Here is a 19,029-nt window from a genome sequence, read left to right as displayed (position 1 = left end):
GCTTATTCATAATTATTTACCCGAGCTCACCTGATCAAATGAATCGTCATTATTCAGTTTTCCTCTTTGCGCATGCGTGAGTGTCTGTGTTCCACTGGTGTCCAGACTAATGATGCTCTCACTGCAAGGTCTGACGTATTTCAGATCACTCTTTCTGGAGTCAGTGGTTCTGCAAACCTCATAATTGTACACGTGCTGTAAAGTTCCTGTGCCGCCTACGTCTGCGTAAAGAGGCGGATAATACGGAATAACTGGAAGATTCGCTCCAGATTTATAAAACATTCGCTCGCGTCTCCATCTGTAGCATTTGACTGACAGTATGGCAATGATAGACACGATAAAGAGAAATGAAACCACAGCCAAGGCCAAGACCAGATAGAAAGTCAGGTTGTCGTTGTATTCCTTGTCGTGCGTAAAGTCAGTGAACTCCGAGAGCACTTCAGGGAAGCTGTCCGCCACCGCCACGTTAACATTGACTGTAGCTGATCGAGAGGGCTGCCCGTTGTCCTCCACTACAACAGTGAGTCTTTGTTTGACAGCATCTTTATCTGTCACTTGGCGTACAGTTCTTATTTCTCCATTCTGTAAGCCCACTTCAAACAGCGCCCTGTCTGTGGCTTTCTGCAGTTTATATGAGAGCCAGGCGTTCTGACCAGAGTCCACATCAACAGCCACCACTTTAGTCACCAGATAACCCACATCTGCCGAACGAGGCACTATTTCAGCCACCACAGAAACACCTGACTGGACCGGGTACAGAACCTGAGGCGCGTTGTCATTCTGGTCCTGAATGATTATTTTCACGCTCGCGTTGCTGCTGAGAGGAGGAGAGCCTCCGTCCTGCGCTTTTACGCGAATGTGAAATTCTTTTGTTTGCTCATAATCAAAAGAACGAACAGCAAGAATCTCTCCGCTCTCTGCATTCACTGAAATATAAGTCGAGGCAGAGACGCCATTCACAAGAACATCCTCTAGAAAATATGAAATACGCGCGTTATTGCCAGAGTCTTTGTCATGCGCTTTAACAGATAAAACAGAGACTCCGGGGGAATTATTTTCCAGCACATATGCGGTGTATGACTGACGCTGAAACACAGGGGCGTTGTCATTGACATCAGAGATTTTCAGTGTCAGTGTTTTATTAGTAGAGAAAGATGGCGAGCCCTCATCAATAGCTGTTATTGTAATGTTATATTCTGATATTTTCTCACGATCTAATAACTGATCGGTTGTCACACTATAGAAATTTGAAGCAGATGACCCTATTTTGAATGGCAAATTTGGACCAATTGAACATTTAACCTGTCCGTTTCTCCCCGAATCCAAATCTTTGACATTCAGCATCGCTATAACTGTGTCCGGTGCTGCGTCCTCAGGTATTGGGTTAGAAAATGAAATTACGCTGATCATAGGTGCATTGTCATTAACGTCAATTAATTCGATAATAACTTTACAAGAATCTGTCAAGCCACCTTTATCTGTTGCTTTAACGTGTAATTGAAAATGTTTTGATTTCTCGAAATCCAAGTCACCGTTAACAGTGATGCCACCACTTTCAGAATCTATATTGAATAGCTCTAAAGCCTTTCCTGATGTTTGTGAGAAGGAATACGTCAGTTCAGAATGCGTTCCTTTGTCTTTATCAGTTGCAGTCACACTCACTATATCAGTGCCCTTTGGTGAATTCTCCAGTAAGGAAACTCTATACACAGGGAGACTAAATACAGGAGCATTGTCGTTTGCATCGAGTACAAGAACAGTTATTTTAATAGTGCCTGATTTCTGTGGACTGCCGCCATCAAACGCCGTCAATGTCAGTTTATGCTCCTCTTGATTTTCTCTATCTAATGGTGTTTGTAGAATCATTTCAACATATTTCAATCCATCATTTCCCATCTGTTCTTTCAGAGAAAAGTAATCAGTTGGATTGAGTGTGTATCTCTGAAGGGTATTTAAACCTACATCAGAATCTTGTGCATTATCTAAAGAGAATTTTGCTCCAGGAATGGCTGATTCACTTATTTGAAAATCTATTTCCTTTCTATTGAATGTAGGAGCATTATCATTAATATCTAATATTTCTACATCAATTCTATGCAGCTCCATGGGGTTTTCTAGAATGATCTGAAAATGTAAGGAGCAGGGAGACACTTGCGCGCACAGCTCCTCTCTATCTATCCTCTCTTTCACTATCAGCGTCCCTTTATCCACATTCAGACCGATGTACTCACGACTGTCCTCCGTAAATATCCGCGCTCGACCAGATTTCAGCCTCTTAACATCCAAACCGAGATCCTGAACGATATTTCCCACCAGCGAGCCCTTTGTCATCTCCTCTGGAATAGAGTAACGGACCTGCCCGCGCGCAACGGCCATGACAAAGACGCAGAGCACGAGAGGCTGCATTAGCCATGATGAAATCCGCGTCGAAGATGCGCCTCTTTGGGCGTAAAAACAACAAAGAACAGACATCATCCAAAGCTTCTATTCCATACAGAAGAAAAGACAAAGAATAAAAGATTTAAAAACGTTGAAAAATCGAACTTCACCCGAAAACACTGAGAAGCGAATGTCTCGACGCTTCAGTGTTAAAAAGAGACCGTCCGAATGAAAGAGATATTCTGCAGACTGTATGATGTCAGAAAGTGGAGGAGGATCTAAAAATGAGTGTTTAAAACACGAACATACTGACCAACAGCGGCACTTAGTGCATCAGAGAAATATTACACAGAAAAATGAAATTGAAGAGAAATACAAAAACTATATGAACTGCGACCATTGTAGTATACATTTTGCGTTAAAACAGCTGAAATATAAATAAAATATCTTTTGAACCGAACACCTAAAGTATGATGAGAGGAAAATAGTCAAAAGCAAACCAGAAAATATAAAATAGCATTTAAATATTGCAGGAACAATTCATTATATGACTCACCAATGCGCGCGCAAATAGGCATAATAAAAAAAACTTTTATTGACTGAGTGCAACTGGACAAATATATATTTTTAAAGACTATGCATGTAATTTCCTATTAAATATAGTCGAAAAGGTAAGATTTTAATATGAAAAAGTGTGAAAAATGTAGTCACCAAAATGATATCAGTACAGTAAATTTCAACTACAGCTGCCAGTGTTTTTCTATTAATAGTAATCATAATAATATATATATATATATATACATAGAGTGCACATCAATAAAACTGATGAAGTCAGAAACAGAATAAATAATAGTTAAATGGAAACAGAAAATCATATGCATAACTATTCAATCGAGCTCACCTGATCAAAAGAATCATCATTATTCAGTTTTCCTCTTTGCGCATGCGTGAGTGTCTGTGTTCCACTGGTGTCCAGACTAATGATGCTCTCACTGCAAGGTCTGACGTATTTCAGATCACTCTTTCTGGAGTCAGTGGTTCTGCAAACCTCATAATTGTACACGTGCTGTAAAGTTCCTGTGCCGCCTACGTCTGCGTAAAGAGGCGGATAATACGGAATAACTGGAAGATTCGCTCCAGATTTATAAAACATCCGCTCGCGTCTCCATCTGTAGCATTTGACTGACAGTATGGCAATGATAGACACGATAAAGAGAAATGAAACCACAGCCAATGCCAAGACTAGATAGAAAGTCAGGTTGTCGTTGTATTCCTTGTCGTGCGTAAAGTCAGTGAACTCCGAGAGCACTTCAGGGAAGCTGTCCGCCACCGCCACGTTAACATTGACTGTAGCTGATCGAGAGGGCTGCCCGTTGTCCTCCACTACAACAGTGAGTCTTTGTTTGACAGCATCTTTATCTGTCACTTGGCGTACAGTTCTTATTTCTCCATTCTGTAAGCCCACTTCAAACAGCGCCCTGTCTGTGGCTTTCTGCAGTTTATATGAGAGCCAGGCGTTCTGACCAGAGTCCACATCAACAGCCACCACTTTAGTCACCAGATAACCCACATCTGCCGAACGAGGCACTATTTCAGCCACCACAGAAACACCTGACTGGATCGGGTACAGAACCTGAGGCGCGTTGTCATTCTGGTCCTGAATGATTATTTTGACGCTCGCGTTGCTGCTGAGAGGAGGAGAGCCTCCGTCCTGCGCTTTTACGCGAAAGTGAAATTCTTTTGTTTGCTCATAATCAAAAGAACGAACAGCAAGAATCTCTCCGCTCTCTGCATTCACTGAAATATAAGTCGAGGCAGAGACGCCATTCACAAGAACATCCTCTAGAAAATATGAAATACGCGCGTTATTGCCAGAGTCTTTGTCATGCGCTTTAACAGATAAAACAGAGACTCCGGGGGAATTATTTTCCAGCACATATGCGGTGTATGACTGACGCTGAAACACAGGGGCGTTGTCATTGACATCAGAGATTTTCAGTGTCAGTGTTTTATTAGTAGAGAAAGATGGCGAGCCCTCATCAATAGCAGTTATTGTGATATTATATTCTGATATTTTCTCACGATCTAATAACTGATCGGTTGTCACACTATAGAAATTTGGGGCAGATGACCTTATTTTGAATGGCAAATTTGGACCAATTGAACATTTAACCTGTCCGTTTCTCCCCGAATCCAAATCTTTGACATTCAGCATCGCTATCACAGTCTCCGGTGCTGCGTCCTCAGGTATTGTGTTAGAGAATGACATTACGCTTATGACAGGGGTGTTGTCGTTCACATCCGTAATTTCAATAAGTACTTTGCAAGTATCTGTTAAACCACCCTTATCTGTCGCTTCTATGTCTAACTCGTGGTATTTAGATATCTCGAAATCTAAATCACCTTTAACTATTATCTCCCCGTTTAAAGACCCGATGCTGAAAATATTTGAAACACTACGGCTGCTTTGAGACAAATAATATTCAATATCTCCGTTTGCACCCACGTCTGCATCTGTGGCGGAAACCGTAATAATAAAAGAGTCCACAGGGGTGTTTTCGGGCAAACTAACTCGATAAACAGATTGGGTGAATGACGGAGCGTTGTCATTTGCATCAAGAACAACAATATGTATTTTAACAGCACCAGATTTTGCTGGACTGCCTCCATCGTATGCGGTTAAAATCAATTTATGTTCACTTTGTTTCTCTCGGTCTAAGTGAGCCTGCAGCACCATCTCTACGTATTTAGTCCCATCAGGGCGAGACAACGATTTTAGTGTGAAATAATCGCTGGGATTGAGTTTATATGTCTGAAGTGTATTAAGACCTACATCTGGATCTTTAGCGCTTTCCAATGAATATCGAGCTCCAGGAATGGCTGATTCACTTATTTGAAAATCTATTTCCTTTCTATTGAATGTAGGAGCATTATCATTTATATCTAATATTTCTACATCAATTCTATGCAGCTCCATTGGGTTTTCTAGAATGATCTGAAAATGTAAGGAGCAGGGAGACACTTGCGCGCACAGCTCCTCTCTATCTATCCTCTCTTTCACTATCAGCGTCCCTTTATCCACATTCAGACCGATGTACTCACGACTGTCCTCCGTAAAGATCCGCGCTCGACCAGATTTCAGCCTTTTAACATCCAAACCGAGATCCTGAACGATATTTCCCACCAGCGAGCCCTTTGTCATCTCCTCTGGAATAGAGTAACGGACCTGCCCGCGCGCAACGGCCATGACAAAGACGCAGAGCACGAGAGGCTGCATTAGCCATGATGAAATCCGCGTCGAAGATGCGCCTCTTTGGGCGTAAAAACAACAAAGAACAGACATCATCCAAATCTTCTATTCCATACAGAAGAAAAGACAAAGAACAAAAGATTTAAAAAGGTTGAAAAATCGAACTTCACCCGAAAACACTGAGAAGCGAATGTCTCGACGCTTCAGTGTTAAAAAGAGACCGTGCGAATGAAAGAGATATTCTGCAGACTGTATGATGTCAGAAAGTGGAGGAGGATCTAAAATGAGTGTTTAAAACACGAACATACTGACCAACAGCGGCACTTAGTGCATCAGAGAAATATTACACTGAAAAATGATGTTGAAGAGAAATACAAAAACTATATGAACTGCGACCATTGTAGTATACATGTTGCTTTAAAACAGCTGAAATATAAATAAAATATTTTTGAACCGAACACCTAAAGTATGATGAGAGGAAAATAGTCAAAAGCAAACCAGAAAATGTAAAATAGCATATAAATATTGCAGGAACAATTCATTATATGACTCACCCATGCGCGCGCAAATAGGCATAAAAAAAAAAAACTATTATACTTGACTGAGTGCAACTGGACAAATATATATTTTTAAAGACTATGCATGTAATTTCCTATCAAATATAGTCGAAAAGTTAAGATTTTAATATGAAAAGGTGTGAAAAAATGTATAGTCACCAAAATGATATCAGTACAGTAAATTTCAACTAGAGCTGCCAGTGTTTTTCTATTAATTGAAAAGAAAATACAGTGCACATCAATAAAACTGATGAAGTCAGAAAAAAAATAATAGTAAAAAAAAAAAAAAAAAAAAAAAAAAACAGAAAATTATATGCATTACTATTCATTCGAGCTCACCTGATCAAAAGAATCGTCATTATTCAGTTTCCCTCTTTGCGCATGCGTGAGTGTCTGTGTTCCACTGGTGTCCAGACTAATGATGCTCTCACTGCAAGGTCTGACGTATTTCAGATCACTCTTTCTGGAATCAGTGGTTCTGCAAACCTCATAATTGTACACGTGCTGTAAAGTTCCTGTGCCGCCTACGTCTGCGTAAAGAGGCGGATAATACGGAATAACTGGAAGATTCGCTCCAGATTTATAAAACATTCGCTCGCGTCTCCATCTGTAGCATTTGACTGACAGTATGGCAATGATAGACACGATAAAGAGAAATGAAACCACAGCCAAGGCCAAGACTAGATAGAAAGTCAGGTTGTCGTTGTATTCCTTGTCGTGCGTAAAGTCAGTGAACTCCGAGAGCACTTCAGGGAAGCTGTCCGCCACCGCCACGTTAACATTGACTGTAGCTGATCGAGAGGGCTGCCCGTTGTCCTCCACTACAACAGTGAGTCTTTGTTTGACAGCATCTTTATCTGTCACTTGGCGTACAGTTCTTATTTCTCCATTCTGTAAGCCCACTTCAAACAGCGCCCTGTCTGTGGCTTTCTGCAGTTTATATGAGAGCCAGGCGTTCTGACCAGAGTCCACATCAACAGCCACCACTTTAGTCACCAGATAACCCACATCTGCCGAACGAGGCACTATTTCAGCCACCACAGAAACACCTGACTGGACCGGGTACAGAACCTGAGGCGCGTTGTCATTCTGGTCCTGAATGATTATTTTGACGCTCGCGTTGCTGCTGAGAGGAGGAGAGCCTCCGTCCTGCGCTTTTACGCGAAAGTGAAATTCTTTTGTTTGCTCATAATCAAAAGAACGAACAGCAAGAATCTCTCCGCTCTCTGCATTCACTGAAATATAAGTCGAGGCAGAGACGCCATTCACAAGAACATCCTCTAGAAAATATGAAATACGCGCGTTATTGCCAGAGTCTTTGTCATGCGCTTTAACAGATAAAACAGAGACTCCGGGGGAATTATTTTCCAGCACATATGCGGTGTATGACTGACGCTGAAACACAGGGGCGTTGTCATTGACATCAGAGATTTTCAGTGTCAGTGTTTTATTAGTAGAGAAAGATGGCGAGCCCTCATCAATAGCAGTTATTGTGATATTATATTCTGAGATCATCTCGCGATCCAAAAGCTCATCAGTGACTACACTGTAGAAATTTGGGGTTGATGACTTTATTTTAAAAGGTAAATTATGAGGAATGAAGCACTTTACTATTCCGTTTTTACCCGAATCTAAATCTTTGACATTCAACATTGCTATTACATTCTCTGGCGCTGAATTCTCCGGCACTGGGCTTGAAAATGAAATTACGCTTATTATAGGAGCATTGTCATTTATATCAGTAATTTCAATATGCACTTTACTGATATCACTTAATCCGCCTCTGTCTGTTGCTTCCACATATAATTCATACTTTTTTGATTTCTCGAAATCTAATAGACCATTAACTGTAATATCTCCAGAACTGGAATCAATGTTAAAAAGGCCAGAAGAGCTTTCACTGCTCTGAGAAAAAGAATATGTAACTTCTCCATTAGATCCCATGTCTCCATCAGTTGCACTAACCTTTAACACAGTGGATCCTTTAGAATAATTCTCTGGAATTAAAGCTCTATAGACCGACTGACTGAAAACAGGTGCATTGTCATTTGCATCTAAAACAATAACGTTTATCTTGATAGTGCCCGTTTTTTGAGGGTTTCCGCCGTCGAATGCAGTTAAGATCAATTTATGTTCCTCTGCCGTTTCTCTGTCTAAAGTTTTTTGCAAAATCATCTCTATGTATTTTGTTTCGTCGAGATGAGCAGGTATTTTAACTGTAAAATGATCAGATGGAGTTAATTTATATGTCTGAAGAGAATTTAGACCTACATCTGGATCTTTCGCGCTATCAATTGAATACCGAGCCCCTGACAAAGCAAGTTCACTTATTTGAAAAGTAATCTCTTTTTTCATGAAAACTGGAGCATGATCATTTATATCTAATATTTCTACATCAATTCTATGCAGCTCCATGGGGTTTTCTAGAATGATCTGAAAATGTAAGGAGCAGGGAGACACTTGCGCGCACAGCTCCTCTCTATCTATCCTCTCTTTCACTATCAGCGTCCCTTTATCCACATTCAGACCGATGTACTCACGACTGTCCTCCGTAAAGATCCGCGCTCGACCAGATTTCAGCCTCTTAACATCCAAACCGAGATCCTGAACGATATTTCCCACCAGCGAGCCCTTTGTCATCTCCTCTGGAATAGAGTAACGGACCTGCCCGCGCGCAACGGCCATGACAAAGACGCAGAGCACGAGAGGCTGCATTAGCCATGATGAAATCCGCGTCGAAGATGCGCCTCTTTGGGCGTAAAAACAACAAAGAACAGACATCATCCACATCTTCTATTCCATACAGAAGAAAAGACAAAGAACAAAATATTTAAAAAGGTTGAAAAATCGAACTTCACCCGAAAACACTGAGCAACGAATGTCTCGACGCTTCAGTGTTAAAAAGAGACCGTGCGAATGAAAGAGATATTCTGCAGACTGTATGATGTCAGAAAGTGGAGGAGGATCTAAAAATGAGTGTTTAAAACACGAACATACTGACCAACAGCGGCACTTAGTGCATCAGAGAAATATTACACTGAAACATGATGTTGAAGAGAAATACAAAAACTATATGAACTGCGACCATTGTAGTATACATGTTGCGTTAAAACAGCTGAAATATAAATAAAAAATCTTTTGAACCGAACTCCTAAAATATGATGAGAGGAAAATAGTCAAAACCAAAACAGAAAATATAAAGCATTTAAAAAATGCAGGAGCAATTTTTACATGGCTCACCCATGCGCGCACACATACGCACAATAAAAACCTATTATACTTGACTGAGTGCAACAACTAGACAAATAAATATTTTTTAAGACTATGCATGTAATTTCCTAATAAATATTGAAAAGTTAAGATTTTAATATGAAAAGGTGTGAAAAAATGTATAGTCACCAAAATGATATCAGTACAGTAAATTTCAACTAGAGCTGCCAGTGTTTTTCTATTAATTGAAAAGAAAATACAGTTCACATCAATAAAACTGATAAAGTCAGAAAAAAAATAGTTAAAAAAACAAAACAGAAAATTATATGCATTACTATTCATTCGAGCTCACCTGATCAAAAGAATCGTCATTATTCAGTTTCCCTCTTTGCGCATGCGTGAGTGTCTGTGTTCCACTGGTGTCCAGACTAATGATGCTCTCACTGCAAGGTCTGACGTATTTCAGATCACTCTTTCTGGAGTCAGTGGTTCTGCAAACCTCATAATTGTACACGTGCTGTAAAGTTCCTGTGCCGCCTACGTCTGCGTAAAGAGGCGGATAATACGGAATAACTGGAAGATTCGCTCCAGATTTATAAAACATTCGCTCGCGCCTCCATCTGTAGCATTTGACTGACAGTATGGCAATGATAGACACGATAAAGAGAAATGAAACCACAGCCAAGGCCAAGACTAGATAGAAAGTCAGGTTGTCGTTGTATTCCTTGTCGTGCGTAAAGTCAGTGAACTCCGAGAGCACTTCAGGGAAGCTGTCCGCCACCGCCACGTTAACATTGACTGTCGCTGATCGAGAGGGCTGCCCGTTGTCCTCCACTACAACAGTGAGTCTTTGTTTGACAGCATCTTTATCTGTCACTTGGCGTACAGTTCTTATTTCTCCATTCTGTAAGCCCACTTCAAACAGCGCCCTGTCTGTGGCTTTCTGCAGTTTATATGAGAGCCAGGCGTTCTGACCAGAGTCCACATCAACAGCCACCACTTTAGTCACCAGATAACCCACATCTGCCGAACGAGGCACTATTTCAGCCACCACAGAAACACCTGACTGGACCGGGTACAGAACCTGAGGCGCGTTGTCATTCTGATCCTGAATTATAATTTTGACGCTCGCGTTGCTGCTGAGAGGAGGAGAGCCTCCGTCCTGCGCTTTTACGCGAATGTTAAACTCTTTTGTTTGCTCATAATCAAAAGAACGAACAGCAAGAATCTCTCCGCTCTCTGCATTCACTGAAATATAAGTCGAGGCAGAGACGCCATTCACAAGAACATCCTCTAGAAAATATGAAATACGCGCGTTATTGCCAGAGTCTTTGTCATGCGCTTTAACAGATAAAACAGAGACTCCGGGGGAATTATTTTCCAGCACATATGCGGTGTATGACTGACGCTGAAACACAGGGGCGTTGTCATTGACATCAGAGATTTTCAGTGTCAGTGTTTTATTAGTAGAGAAAGATGGCGAGCCCTCATCAATAGCAGTTATTGTGATATTATATTCAGACATATTTTCACGGTCTAAAGGCTGATCAGTGATCAAACTATAGAAATTTGAGGATGATTGTCTGATTTGAAATGGTAAACTCGGATTAATTAAGCATCTCACCTGTCCATTTTTCCCTGAATCCAAATCTTTGACATTCAGCATCGCTATCACAGTTTCAGGAGCTGAGTTTTCTGGTAAAGGGTTTGTCAACGATATTACATTAATTACAGGGGCATTGTCATTAACATCTGTAATTTCCACCATCACTTTAGCAGTATCTGTTAACCCCCCATTGTCTGTTGCCACCACATTCAATTCGTATTTCTTGGATTTTTCAAAGTCTAGACGGGCAACAACAATAATATCACCATTATTGGGGTCAATACTGAAAATATTCAAGATGTTTTTGCTGATTTGTGAAAATGAATAGGACACTTGTTTATTTGTTCCTTGATCTGCGTCAGTTGCACTAACCTTTACGACTAGTGAACCCTTTTGCGCATTTTCTGCTACAAGTGCAGTATATACAGATTGGCTAAAAACAGGCGCGTTGTCATTTGCATCCAAGACATTGACGTTTATTTTTACTGTACCGGTTTTTTGGGGGGTTCCACCATCAAACGCCGTCAATATCAGATTATGCACCTCATGTTTTTCTCTATCTAATGGTGTCTGCAAGACCATTTCCACATATTTAGTACCATCAGTGTGTGACAATGTCTTGAGCACAAAATTGTCGTTTGGATTTAATTTATATGTCTGAAGAGAATTTAGACCTACATCTGGATCATTAGCGCTATCGATTGAATACCGAGCCCCTGACAAAGCAGATTCACTTATTTGAAAAGTAATTTCTTTGTTCATGAAAGAAGGAGCATGATCATTGATATCTAATATTTCTACATCAATTCTATGCAGCTCCATGGGGTTTTCTAGAATGATCTGAAAATGTAAGGAGCAGGGAGACACTTGCGCGCACAGCTCCTCTCTATCTATCCTCTCTTTCACTATCAGCGTCCCTTTATCCACATTCAGACCGATGTACTCACGACTGTCCTCCGTAAAGATCCGCGCTCGACCAGATTTCAGCCTCTTAACATCCAAACCGAGATCCTGAACGATATTTCCCACCAGCGAGCCCTTTGTCATCTCCTCTGGAATAGAGTAACGGACCTGCCCGCGCGCAACGGCCATGACAAAGACGCAGAGCACGAGAGGCTGCATTAGCCATGATGAAATCCGCGTCGAAGATGCGCCTCTTTGGGCGTAAAAACAACAAAGAACAGACATCATCCAAATCTTCTATTCCATACAGAAGAAAAGACAAAGAACAAAATATTTAAAAAGGTTGAAAAATCGAACTTCACCCGAAAACACAGGGCAGCGAATGTCTCGACGCTTCAGTGTTAAAAAGAGACCGTGACCGTGCGAATGAAAGAGATATTCTGCAGACTGTATGATGTCAGAAAGTGGAGGAGGATCTAAAAATGAGTGTTTAAAACACGAACATACTGACCAACAGCGGCACTTAGTGCATCAGAGAAATATTACACAGAAAAATGATGTGTAAAAGAGCAATACAATAATCTGCACCAGCTGTGTAAAAAGTAGAATACTCTATTCGTCAACACATTACTTTTGAAATATCCATAAAAAATTATCTGAACAAAAAACCTTAAAATATTATAAAAGAAAAATAGTCAAAAGAAAAGTAGAAAATATTAAACAGGCTGTAAGTAGGCTAAGATCAATTGCATACGCGTTTATTGTAAACATTTTATTAAATGTATTATATAAATTCTACAATAAAAACATCTTACTTGACTGAGTGCAACTGAAATCAATTTATATATGAAAAAGACTATGCATCTAATTTTCTATAAAATATATATAAAAAAAGTTATAGTTTTAAGAAGAAATCCAGTGGGGAAATATGTAGCAGTGCAGACAATTTCAACCGTAGCTTTCTTTTTTGTTTGTTCTTGTTTTTTTTTTTTGTTTTTTTTACAATAGCTCTAAAAAATAAAAAGCACAGAAATAAAACTGAGAAAAAAATATTAAATGGACAGCATAAAAGTATATACATAATCATTCACCCGAGCTCACCTGATCAAAAGAATCGTCATTATTCAGTTTTCCTCTTTGCGCATGCGTGAGTGTCTGTGTTCCACTGGTGTCCAGACTAATGATGCTCTCACTGCAAGGTCTGACGTATTTCAGATCACTCTTTCTGGAGTCAGTGGTTCTGCAAACCTCATAATTGTACACGTGCTGTAAAGTTCCTGTGCCGCCTACGTCTGCGTAAAGAGGCGGATAATACGGAATAACTGGAAGATTCGCTCCAGATTTATAAAACATTCGCTCGCGCCTCCATCTGTAGCATTTGACTGACAGTATGGCAATGATAGACACGATAAAGAGAAATGAAACCACAGCCAAGGCCAAGACTAGATAGAAAGTCAGGTTGTCGTTGTATTCCTTGTCGTGCGTAAAGTCAGTGAACTCCGAGAGCACTTCAGGGAAGCTGTCCGCCACCGCCACGTTAACATTGACTGTAGCTGATCGAGAGGGCTGCCCGTTGTCCTCCACTACAACAGTGAGTCTTTGTTTGACAGCATCTTTATCTGTCACTTGGCGTACAGTTCTTATTTCTCCATTCTGTAAGCCCACTTCAAACAGCGCCCTGTCTGTGGCTTTCTGCAGTTTATATGAGAGCCAGGCGTTCTGACCAGAGTCCACATCAACAGCCACCACTTTAGTCACCAGATAACCCACATCTGCCGAACGAGGCACTATTTCAGCCACCACAGTAACACCTGACTGGACCGGGTACAGAACCTGAGGCGCGTTGTCATTCTGGTCCTGAATGATTATTTTGACGCTCGCGTTGCTGCTGAGAGGAGGAGAGCCTCCGTCCTGCGCTTTTACGCGAAAGTGAAATTCTTTTGTTTGCTCATAATCAAAAGAACGAACAGCAAGAATCTCTCCGCTCTCTGCATTCACTGAAATATAAGTCGAGGCAGAGACGCCATTCACAAGAACATCCTCTAGAAAATATGAAATACGCGCGTTATTGCCAGAGTCTTTGTCATGCGCTTTAACAGATAAAACAGAGACTCCGGGGGAATTATTTTCCAGCACATATGCGGTGAATGACTGACGCTGAAACACAGGGGCGTTGTCATTGACATCAGAGATTTTCAGAGTCAGTGTTTTATTTGTAGAGAAAGATGGCGAGCCTTCATCAATAGCAGTTATTGTGATATTATATTCTGAGATCATCTCCCGATCCAAAAGCTCATCAGTGACTAAACTGTAGAAATTTGGGGTTGACGACTTTATTTTAAACGGTAAATTATGAGGAATGAAGCACTTTACTATTCCGTTTTTACCTGAATCTAAATCCTTGACATTCAACATTGCTATTACAGTTTCTGGCGCTGAATTCTCCGGCACTGGGGTTGAAAATGAAATTACGCTTATTATAGGAGCATTGTCATTTATATCAGTAATTTCAATATGAACTTTACTGGTATCTCGTAATCCCCCTTTGTCTGTTGCTTCCACGGATAATTCATATTTTTTGGATTTCTCGAAATCTAATAGACCATTAACTGTAATATCTCCAGAACTGGAATCAATGTTAAAAAGGCCAGAAGAGCTTTCACTGCTCTGAGAAAAAGAATATGTAACTTCTCCATTAGATCCCATGTCTCCATCAGTTGCACTAACCTTTAACACAGTGGATCCTTTAGAATAATTCTCTGGAATTAAAGCTCTATAGACCGACTGACTGAAAACAGGTGCATTGTCATTTGCATCTAAAACAATAACGTTTATCTTGATAGTGCCCGTTTTTTGAGGATTTCCGCCGTCGAATGCAGTTAAGATTAATTTGTGTTCCTCTGCCGTTTCTCTGTCTAAAGTTTTTTGCAAAATTATCTCTACGTACTTTGTTTCGTCGAGATGAGCAGGTATTTTAACTGTAAAATGATCAGACGAAGTTAATTTATATGTCTGAAGAGAATTTAGACCAACATCTGGATCATTAGCGCTATCGATTGAATACCGAGCCCCTGACAAAGCAGACTCGCTCATTTGAAAAGTAATCTCCTTTTTCTTGAAAACTGGTGCATGATCATTAATATCTAATATTTCTACATCAATTCTATGCAGCTCCATGGGATTTTCAAGAATGATCTGAAAATGTAAGGAGCAGGGAGACACTTGCGCGCACAGCTCCTCTCTATCTATCCTCTCTTTCACTATCAGCGTCCCTTTATCCACATTCAGACCGATGTACTCACGACTGTCCTCCGTAAATATCCGCGCTCGACCAGATTTCAGCCTCTTAACATCCAAACCGAGATCCTGAACGATATTTCCCACCAGCGAGCCCTTTGTCATCTCCTCTGGAATAGAGTAACGGACCTGCCCGCGCGCAACGGCCATGACAAAGACGCAGAGCACGAGAGGCTGCATTAGCCATGATGAAATCCGCGTCGAAGATGCGCCTCTTTGGGCGTAAAAACAACAAAGAACAGACATCATCCAAATATTCTATTCCATACAGAAGAAAAGACAAAGAATAAAAGATTTAAAAACGTTGAAAAATCGAACTTCACCCGAAAACACTGAGCAACGAATGTCTCGACGCTTCAGTGTTAAAAAGAGACCGTCCGAATGAAAGAGATATTCTGCAGACTGTATGATGTCAGAAAGTGGAGGAGGATCTAAAAATGAGTGTTAAAAACACGAACATACTGACCAACAGCGGCACTTAGTGCATCAGAGAAATATTACATAGAAAAATTATGTTGAAGAGAAATACAAAAACTATATGAACTGCGACCATTGTAGTATACATGTTGCGTTAAAACAGCTGAAATATAAATAAAATATCTTTTGAACCGAACACCTAAAGTATGATGAGAGGAAAATAGTCAAAAGCAAACCAGAAAATGTAAAATAGCATATAAATATTGCAGGAACAATTCATTATATGACTCACCAATGCGCGCGCAAATAGGCATAAAAAAAAAAACTATTATACTTGACTGAGTGCAACTGGACAAATATATATTTTTAAAGACTATGCATGTAATTTCCTATCAAATATAGTCGAAAAGGAAAGATTTTATTTTGAAAAAGTGTGAAAAATGTAGTCACCAAAATGATATTAGTACAGTAAATTACAACTACAGCTGCCAGTGTTTTTCTATTAATAGTAATCATAATAAAATATATATATATACAGTGCACATCAATAAAACTGATGAAGTCAGAAAAAGAAAAAATAATAGTTAAATGGAAAACAGAAAATCATATGCATAACTATTCAATCGAGCTCACCTGATCAAAAGAATCGTCATTATTCAGTTTTCCTCTTTGCGCATGCGTGAGTGTCTGTGTTCCACTGGTGTCCAGACTAATGATGCTCTCACTGCAAGGTCTGACGTATTTCAGATCACTCTTTCTGGAGTCAGTGGTTCTGCAAACCTCATAATTGTACACGTGCTGTAAAGTTCCTGTGCCGCCTACGTCTGCGTAAAGAGGCGGATAATACGGAATAACTGGAAGATTCGCTCCAGATTTATAAAACATTCGCTCGCGTCTCCATCTGTAGCATTTGACTGACAGTATGGCAATGATAGACACGATAAAGAGAAATGAAACCACAGCCAAGGCCAAGACTAGATAGAAAGTCAGGTTGTCGTTGTATTCCTTGTCGTGCGTAAAGTCAGTGAACTCCGAGAGCACTTCAGGGAAGCTGTCCGCCACCGCCACGTTAACATTGACTGTAGCTGATCGAGAGGGCTGCCCGTTGTCCTCCACTACAACAGTGAGTCTTTGTTTGACAGCATCTTTATCTGTCACTTGGCGTACAGTTCTTATTTCTCCATTCTGTAAGCCCACTTCAAACAGCGCCCTGTCTGTGGCTTTCTGCAGTTTATATGAGAGCCAGGCGTTCTGACCAGAGTCCACATCAACAGCCACCACTTTAGTCACCAGATAACCCACATCTGCCGAACGAGGCACTATTTCAGCCACTACAGAAACACCTGACTGGACCGGGTACAGAACCTGAGGCGCGTTGTCATTCTGGTCCTGAATGATTATTTTGACGCTTGCGTTGCTGCTGAGAGGAGGAGAGCCTCCGTCCTGCGCTTTTACGCGAATGTGAAATTCTTTTGTTTGCTCATAATCAAAAGAACGAACAGCAAGAATCTCTCCGCTCTCTGCATTCACTGAAATATAAGTCGAGGCAGAGACGCCATTCACAAGAACATCCTCTAGAAAATATGAAATACGCGCGTTATTGCCAGAGTCTTTGTCATGCGCTTTAACAGATAAAACAGAGACTCCGGGGGAATTATTTTCCAGCACATATGCGGTGTATGACAGACGCTGAAACACAGGGGCGTTGTCATTGACATCAGAGATTTTCAATTTCAGTGTTTTATTAGTAGAGAAAGATGGCGAGCCCTCATCAATAGCAGTTATTGTGATATTATATTCAGACATATTTTCACGGTCTAAAGGCTGATCAGTGATCAAACTATAGAAATTTGAGGATGATTGTCTGATTTGAAATGGTAAACTCGGATTAATTAAGCATCTCACCTGTCCATTTTTCCCTGAATCCAAATCTTTGACATTCAGCATCGCTATCACAGTTTCAGGAGCTGAGTTTTCTGGTAAAGGGTTTGTCAACGATATTACATTAATTACAGGGGCATTGTCATTAACATCTGTAATTTCCACCATCACTTTAGCAGTATCTGTTAACCCCCCATTGTCTGTTGCCACCACATTCAATTCGTATTTCTTGGATTTTTCAAAGTCTAGACGGGCAACAACAATAATATCACCATTATTGGGGTCAATACTGAAAATATTCAAGATGTTTTTGCTGATTTGTGAAAATGAATAGGACACTTGTTTATTTGTTCCTTGATCTGCGTCAGTTGCACTAACCTTTACGACTAATGAACCCTTTTGCGCATTTTCTGCTACAAGTGCAGTATATACAGATTGACTAAAAACAGGCGCGTTGTCATTTGCATCCAAGACATTGACGTTTATTTTTACTGTACCGGTTTTTTGGGGGGTTCCACCATCAAACGCCGTCAATATCAGGTTATGCACCTCATGTTTTTCTCTATCTAATGGTGTCTGCAAGACCATTTCCACATATTTAGTACCATCAGTGTGTGACAATGTCTTGAGCACAAAATTGTCGTTTATATTTAATTTATATGTCTGAAGAGAATTTAGACCTACATCTGGATCATTAGCGCTATCAATTGAATACCGAGCCCCTGACAAAGCAAGTTCACTTATTTGAAAAGTAATCTCTTTGTTCATGAAAGAAGGAGGATGATCATTGATATCTAATATTTCTACATCAATTCTATGCAGCTCCATGGGGTTTTCTAGAATGATCTGAAAATGTAAGGAGCAGGGAGACACTTGCGCGCACAGCTCCTCTCTATCTATCCTCTCTTTCACTATCAGCGTCCCTTTATCCACATTCAGACCGATGTACTCACGACTGTCCTCCGTAAATATCCGCGCTCGACCAGATTTCAGCCTCTTAACATCCAAACCGAGATCCTGAACGATATTTCCCACCAGCGAGCCCTTTGTCATCTCCTCTGGAATAGAGTAACGGACCTGCCCGCGCGCAACGGCCATGACAAAGACGCAGAGCACGAGAGGCTGCATTAGCCATGATGAAATCCGCGTCGAAGATGCGCCTCTTTGGGCGTAAAAACAACAAAGAACAGACATCATCCAAATATTCTATTCCATACAGAAGAAAAGACAAAGAATAAAAGATTTAAAAACGTTGAAAAATCGAACTTCACCCGAAAACACTGAGAAGCGAATGTCTCGACGCTTCAGTGTTAAAAAGAGACCGTCCGAATGAAAGAGATATTCTGCAGACTGTATGATGTCAGAAAGTGGAGGAGGATCTAAAAATGAGTGTTTAAAACACGAACATACTGACCAACAGCGGCACTTAGTGCATCAGAGAAATATTACACAGAAAAATGATGTGTAAAAGAGCAATACAATAATCTGCACCAGCTGTGTAAAAAGTAGAATACTCTTTTCGTCAACAC

The 19,029-nt window shown here is 40.5% G+C and overlaps 5 protein-coding genes across 17 annotated transcripts in view; all 5 read right to left on the bottom strand.

Annotated features, from left to right (window-relative positions):
- Positions 1–19,029, bottom strand: part of LOC130072826 (protocadherin gamma-A12-like) — a 163,813-nt gene that overhangs the window by 40,499 nt on the left and 104,285 nt on the right. The window contains exon 1 of one of the 13 annotated variants that reach the window (XM_056238111.1): positions 3,281–5,887. The exons of 11 other annotated variants lie outside the window; for them this stretch is intronic. In XM_056238111.1, the coding sequence (XP_056094086.1) occupies positions 3,281–5,725 (2,445 nt within the window). In that variant the 5' untranslated portion in view covers positions 5,726–5,887. Of the gene's footprint in view, positions 1–30; positions 2,731–3,280; positions 5,888–19,029 lie in introns of those variants that run through there. One more of the 13 variants, XM_056238113.1, reaches the window with a different exon arrangement.
- On the bottom strand, positions 6,508–9,042 carry LOC130072861 (protocadherin beta-11-like). Its single transcript, XM_056238164.1, has one exon. The coding sequence runs from the start codon at positions 8,974–8,976 to the stop codon at positions 6,508–6,510; it is 2,469 nt and encodes an 822-aa protein (XP_056094139.1). The 5' UTR covers positions 8,977–9,042.
- Positions 9,731–12,268, bottom strand: LOC130072859 (putative protocadherin beta-18). The gene has a single exon (XM_056238163.1). The coding sequence runs from the start codon at positions 12,191–12,193 to the stop codon at positions 9,731–9,733; it is 2,463 nt and encodes an 820-aa protein (XP_056094138.1). The 5' UTR covers positions 12,194–12,268.
- LOC130072829 (protocadherin gamma-A11-like) lies at positions 12,982–15,758 on the bottom strand. Its single transcript, XM_056238131.1, has one exon. It carries the CDS (start codon positions 15,449–15,451, stop codon positions 12,989–12,991), a length of 2,463 nt encoding a protein of 820 aa, XP_056094106.1. The 5' UTR covers positions 15,452–15,758; the 3' UTR covers positions 12,982–12,988.
- On the bottom strand, positions 16,150–18,953 carry LOC130072828 (putative protocadherin beta-18). Its single transcript, XM_056238129.1, has one exon. It carries the CDS (start codon positions 18,695–18,697, stop codon positions 16,235–16,237), a length of 2,463 nt encoding a protein of 820 aa, XP_056094104.1. The 5' UTR covers positions 18,698–18,953; the 3' UTR covers positions 16,150–16,234.

This window comes from Rhinichthys klamathensis, unplaced genomic scaffold (assembly GCF_029890125.1).
Source record: "Rhinichthys klamathensis goyatoka isolate OS25496 unplaced genomic scaffold, OSU_Roscu_1.1 h1tg000509l_1, whole genome shotgun sequence".
In the NCBI taxonomy this organism is placed as follows: Eukaryota; Metazoa; Chordata; class Actinopteri; order Cypriniformes; family Leuciscidae; genus Rhinichthys; species Rhinichthys klamathensis.
Note: the sequence above shows the minus strand (reverse complement) of the source record. Positions and strands in the feature narration are given on the sequence as shown.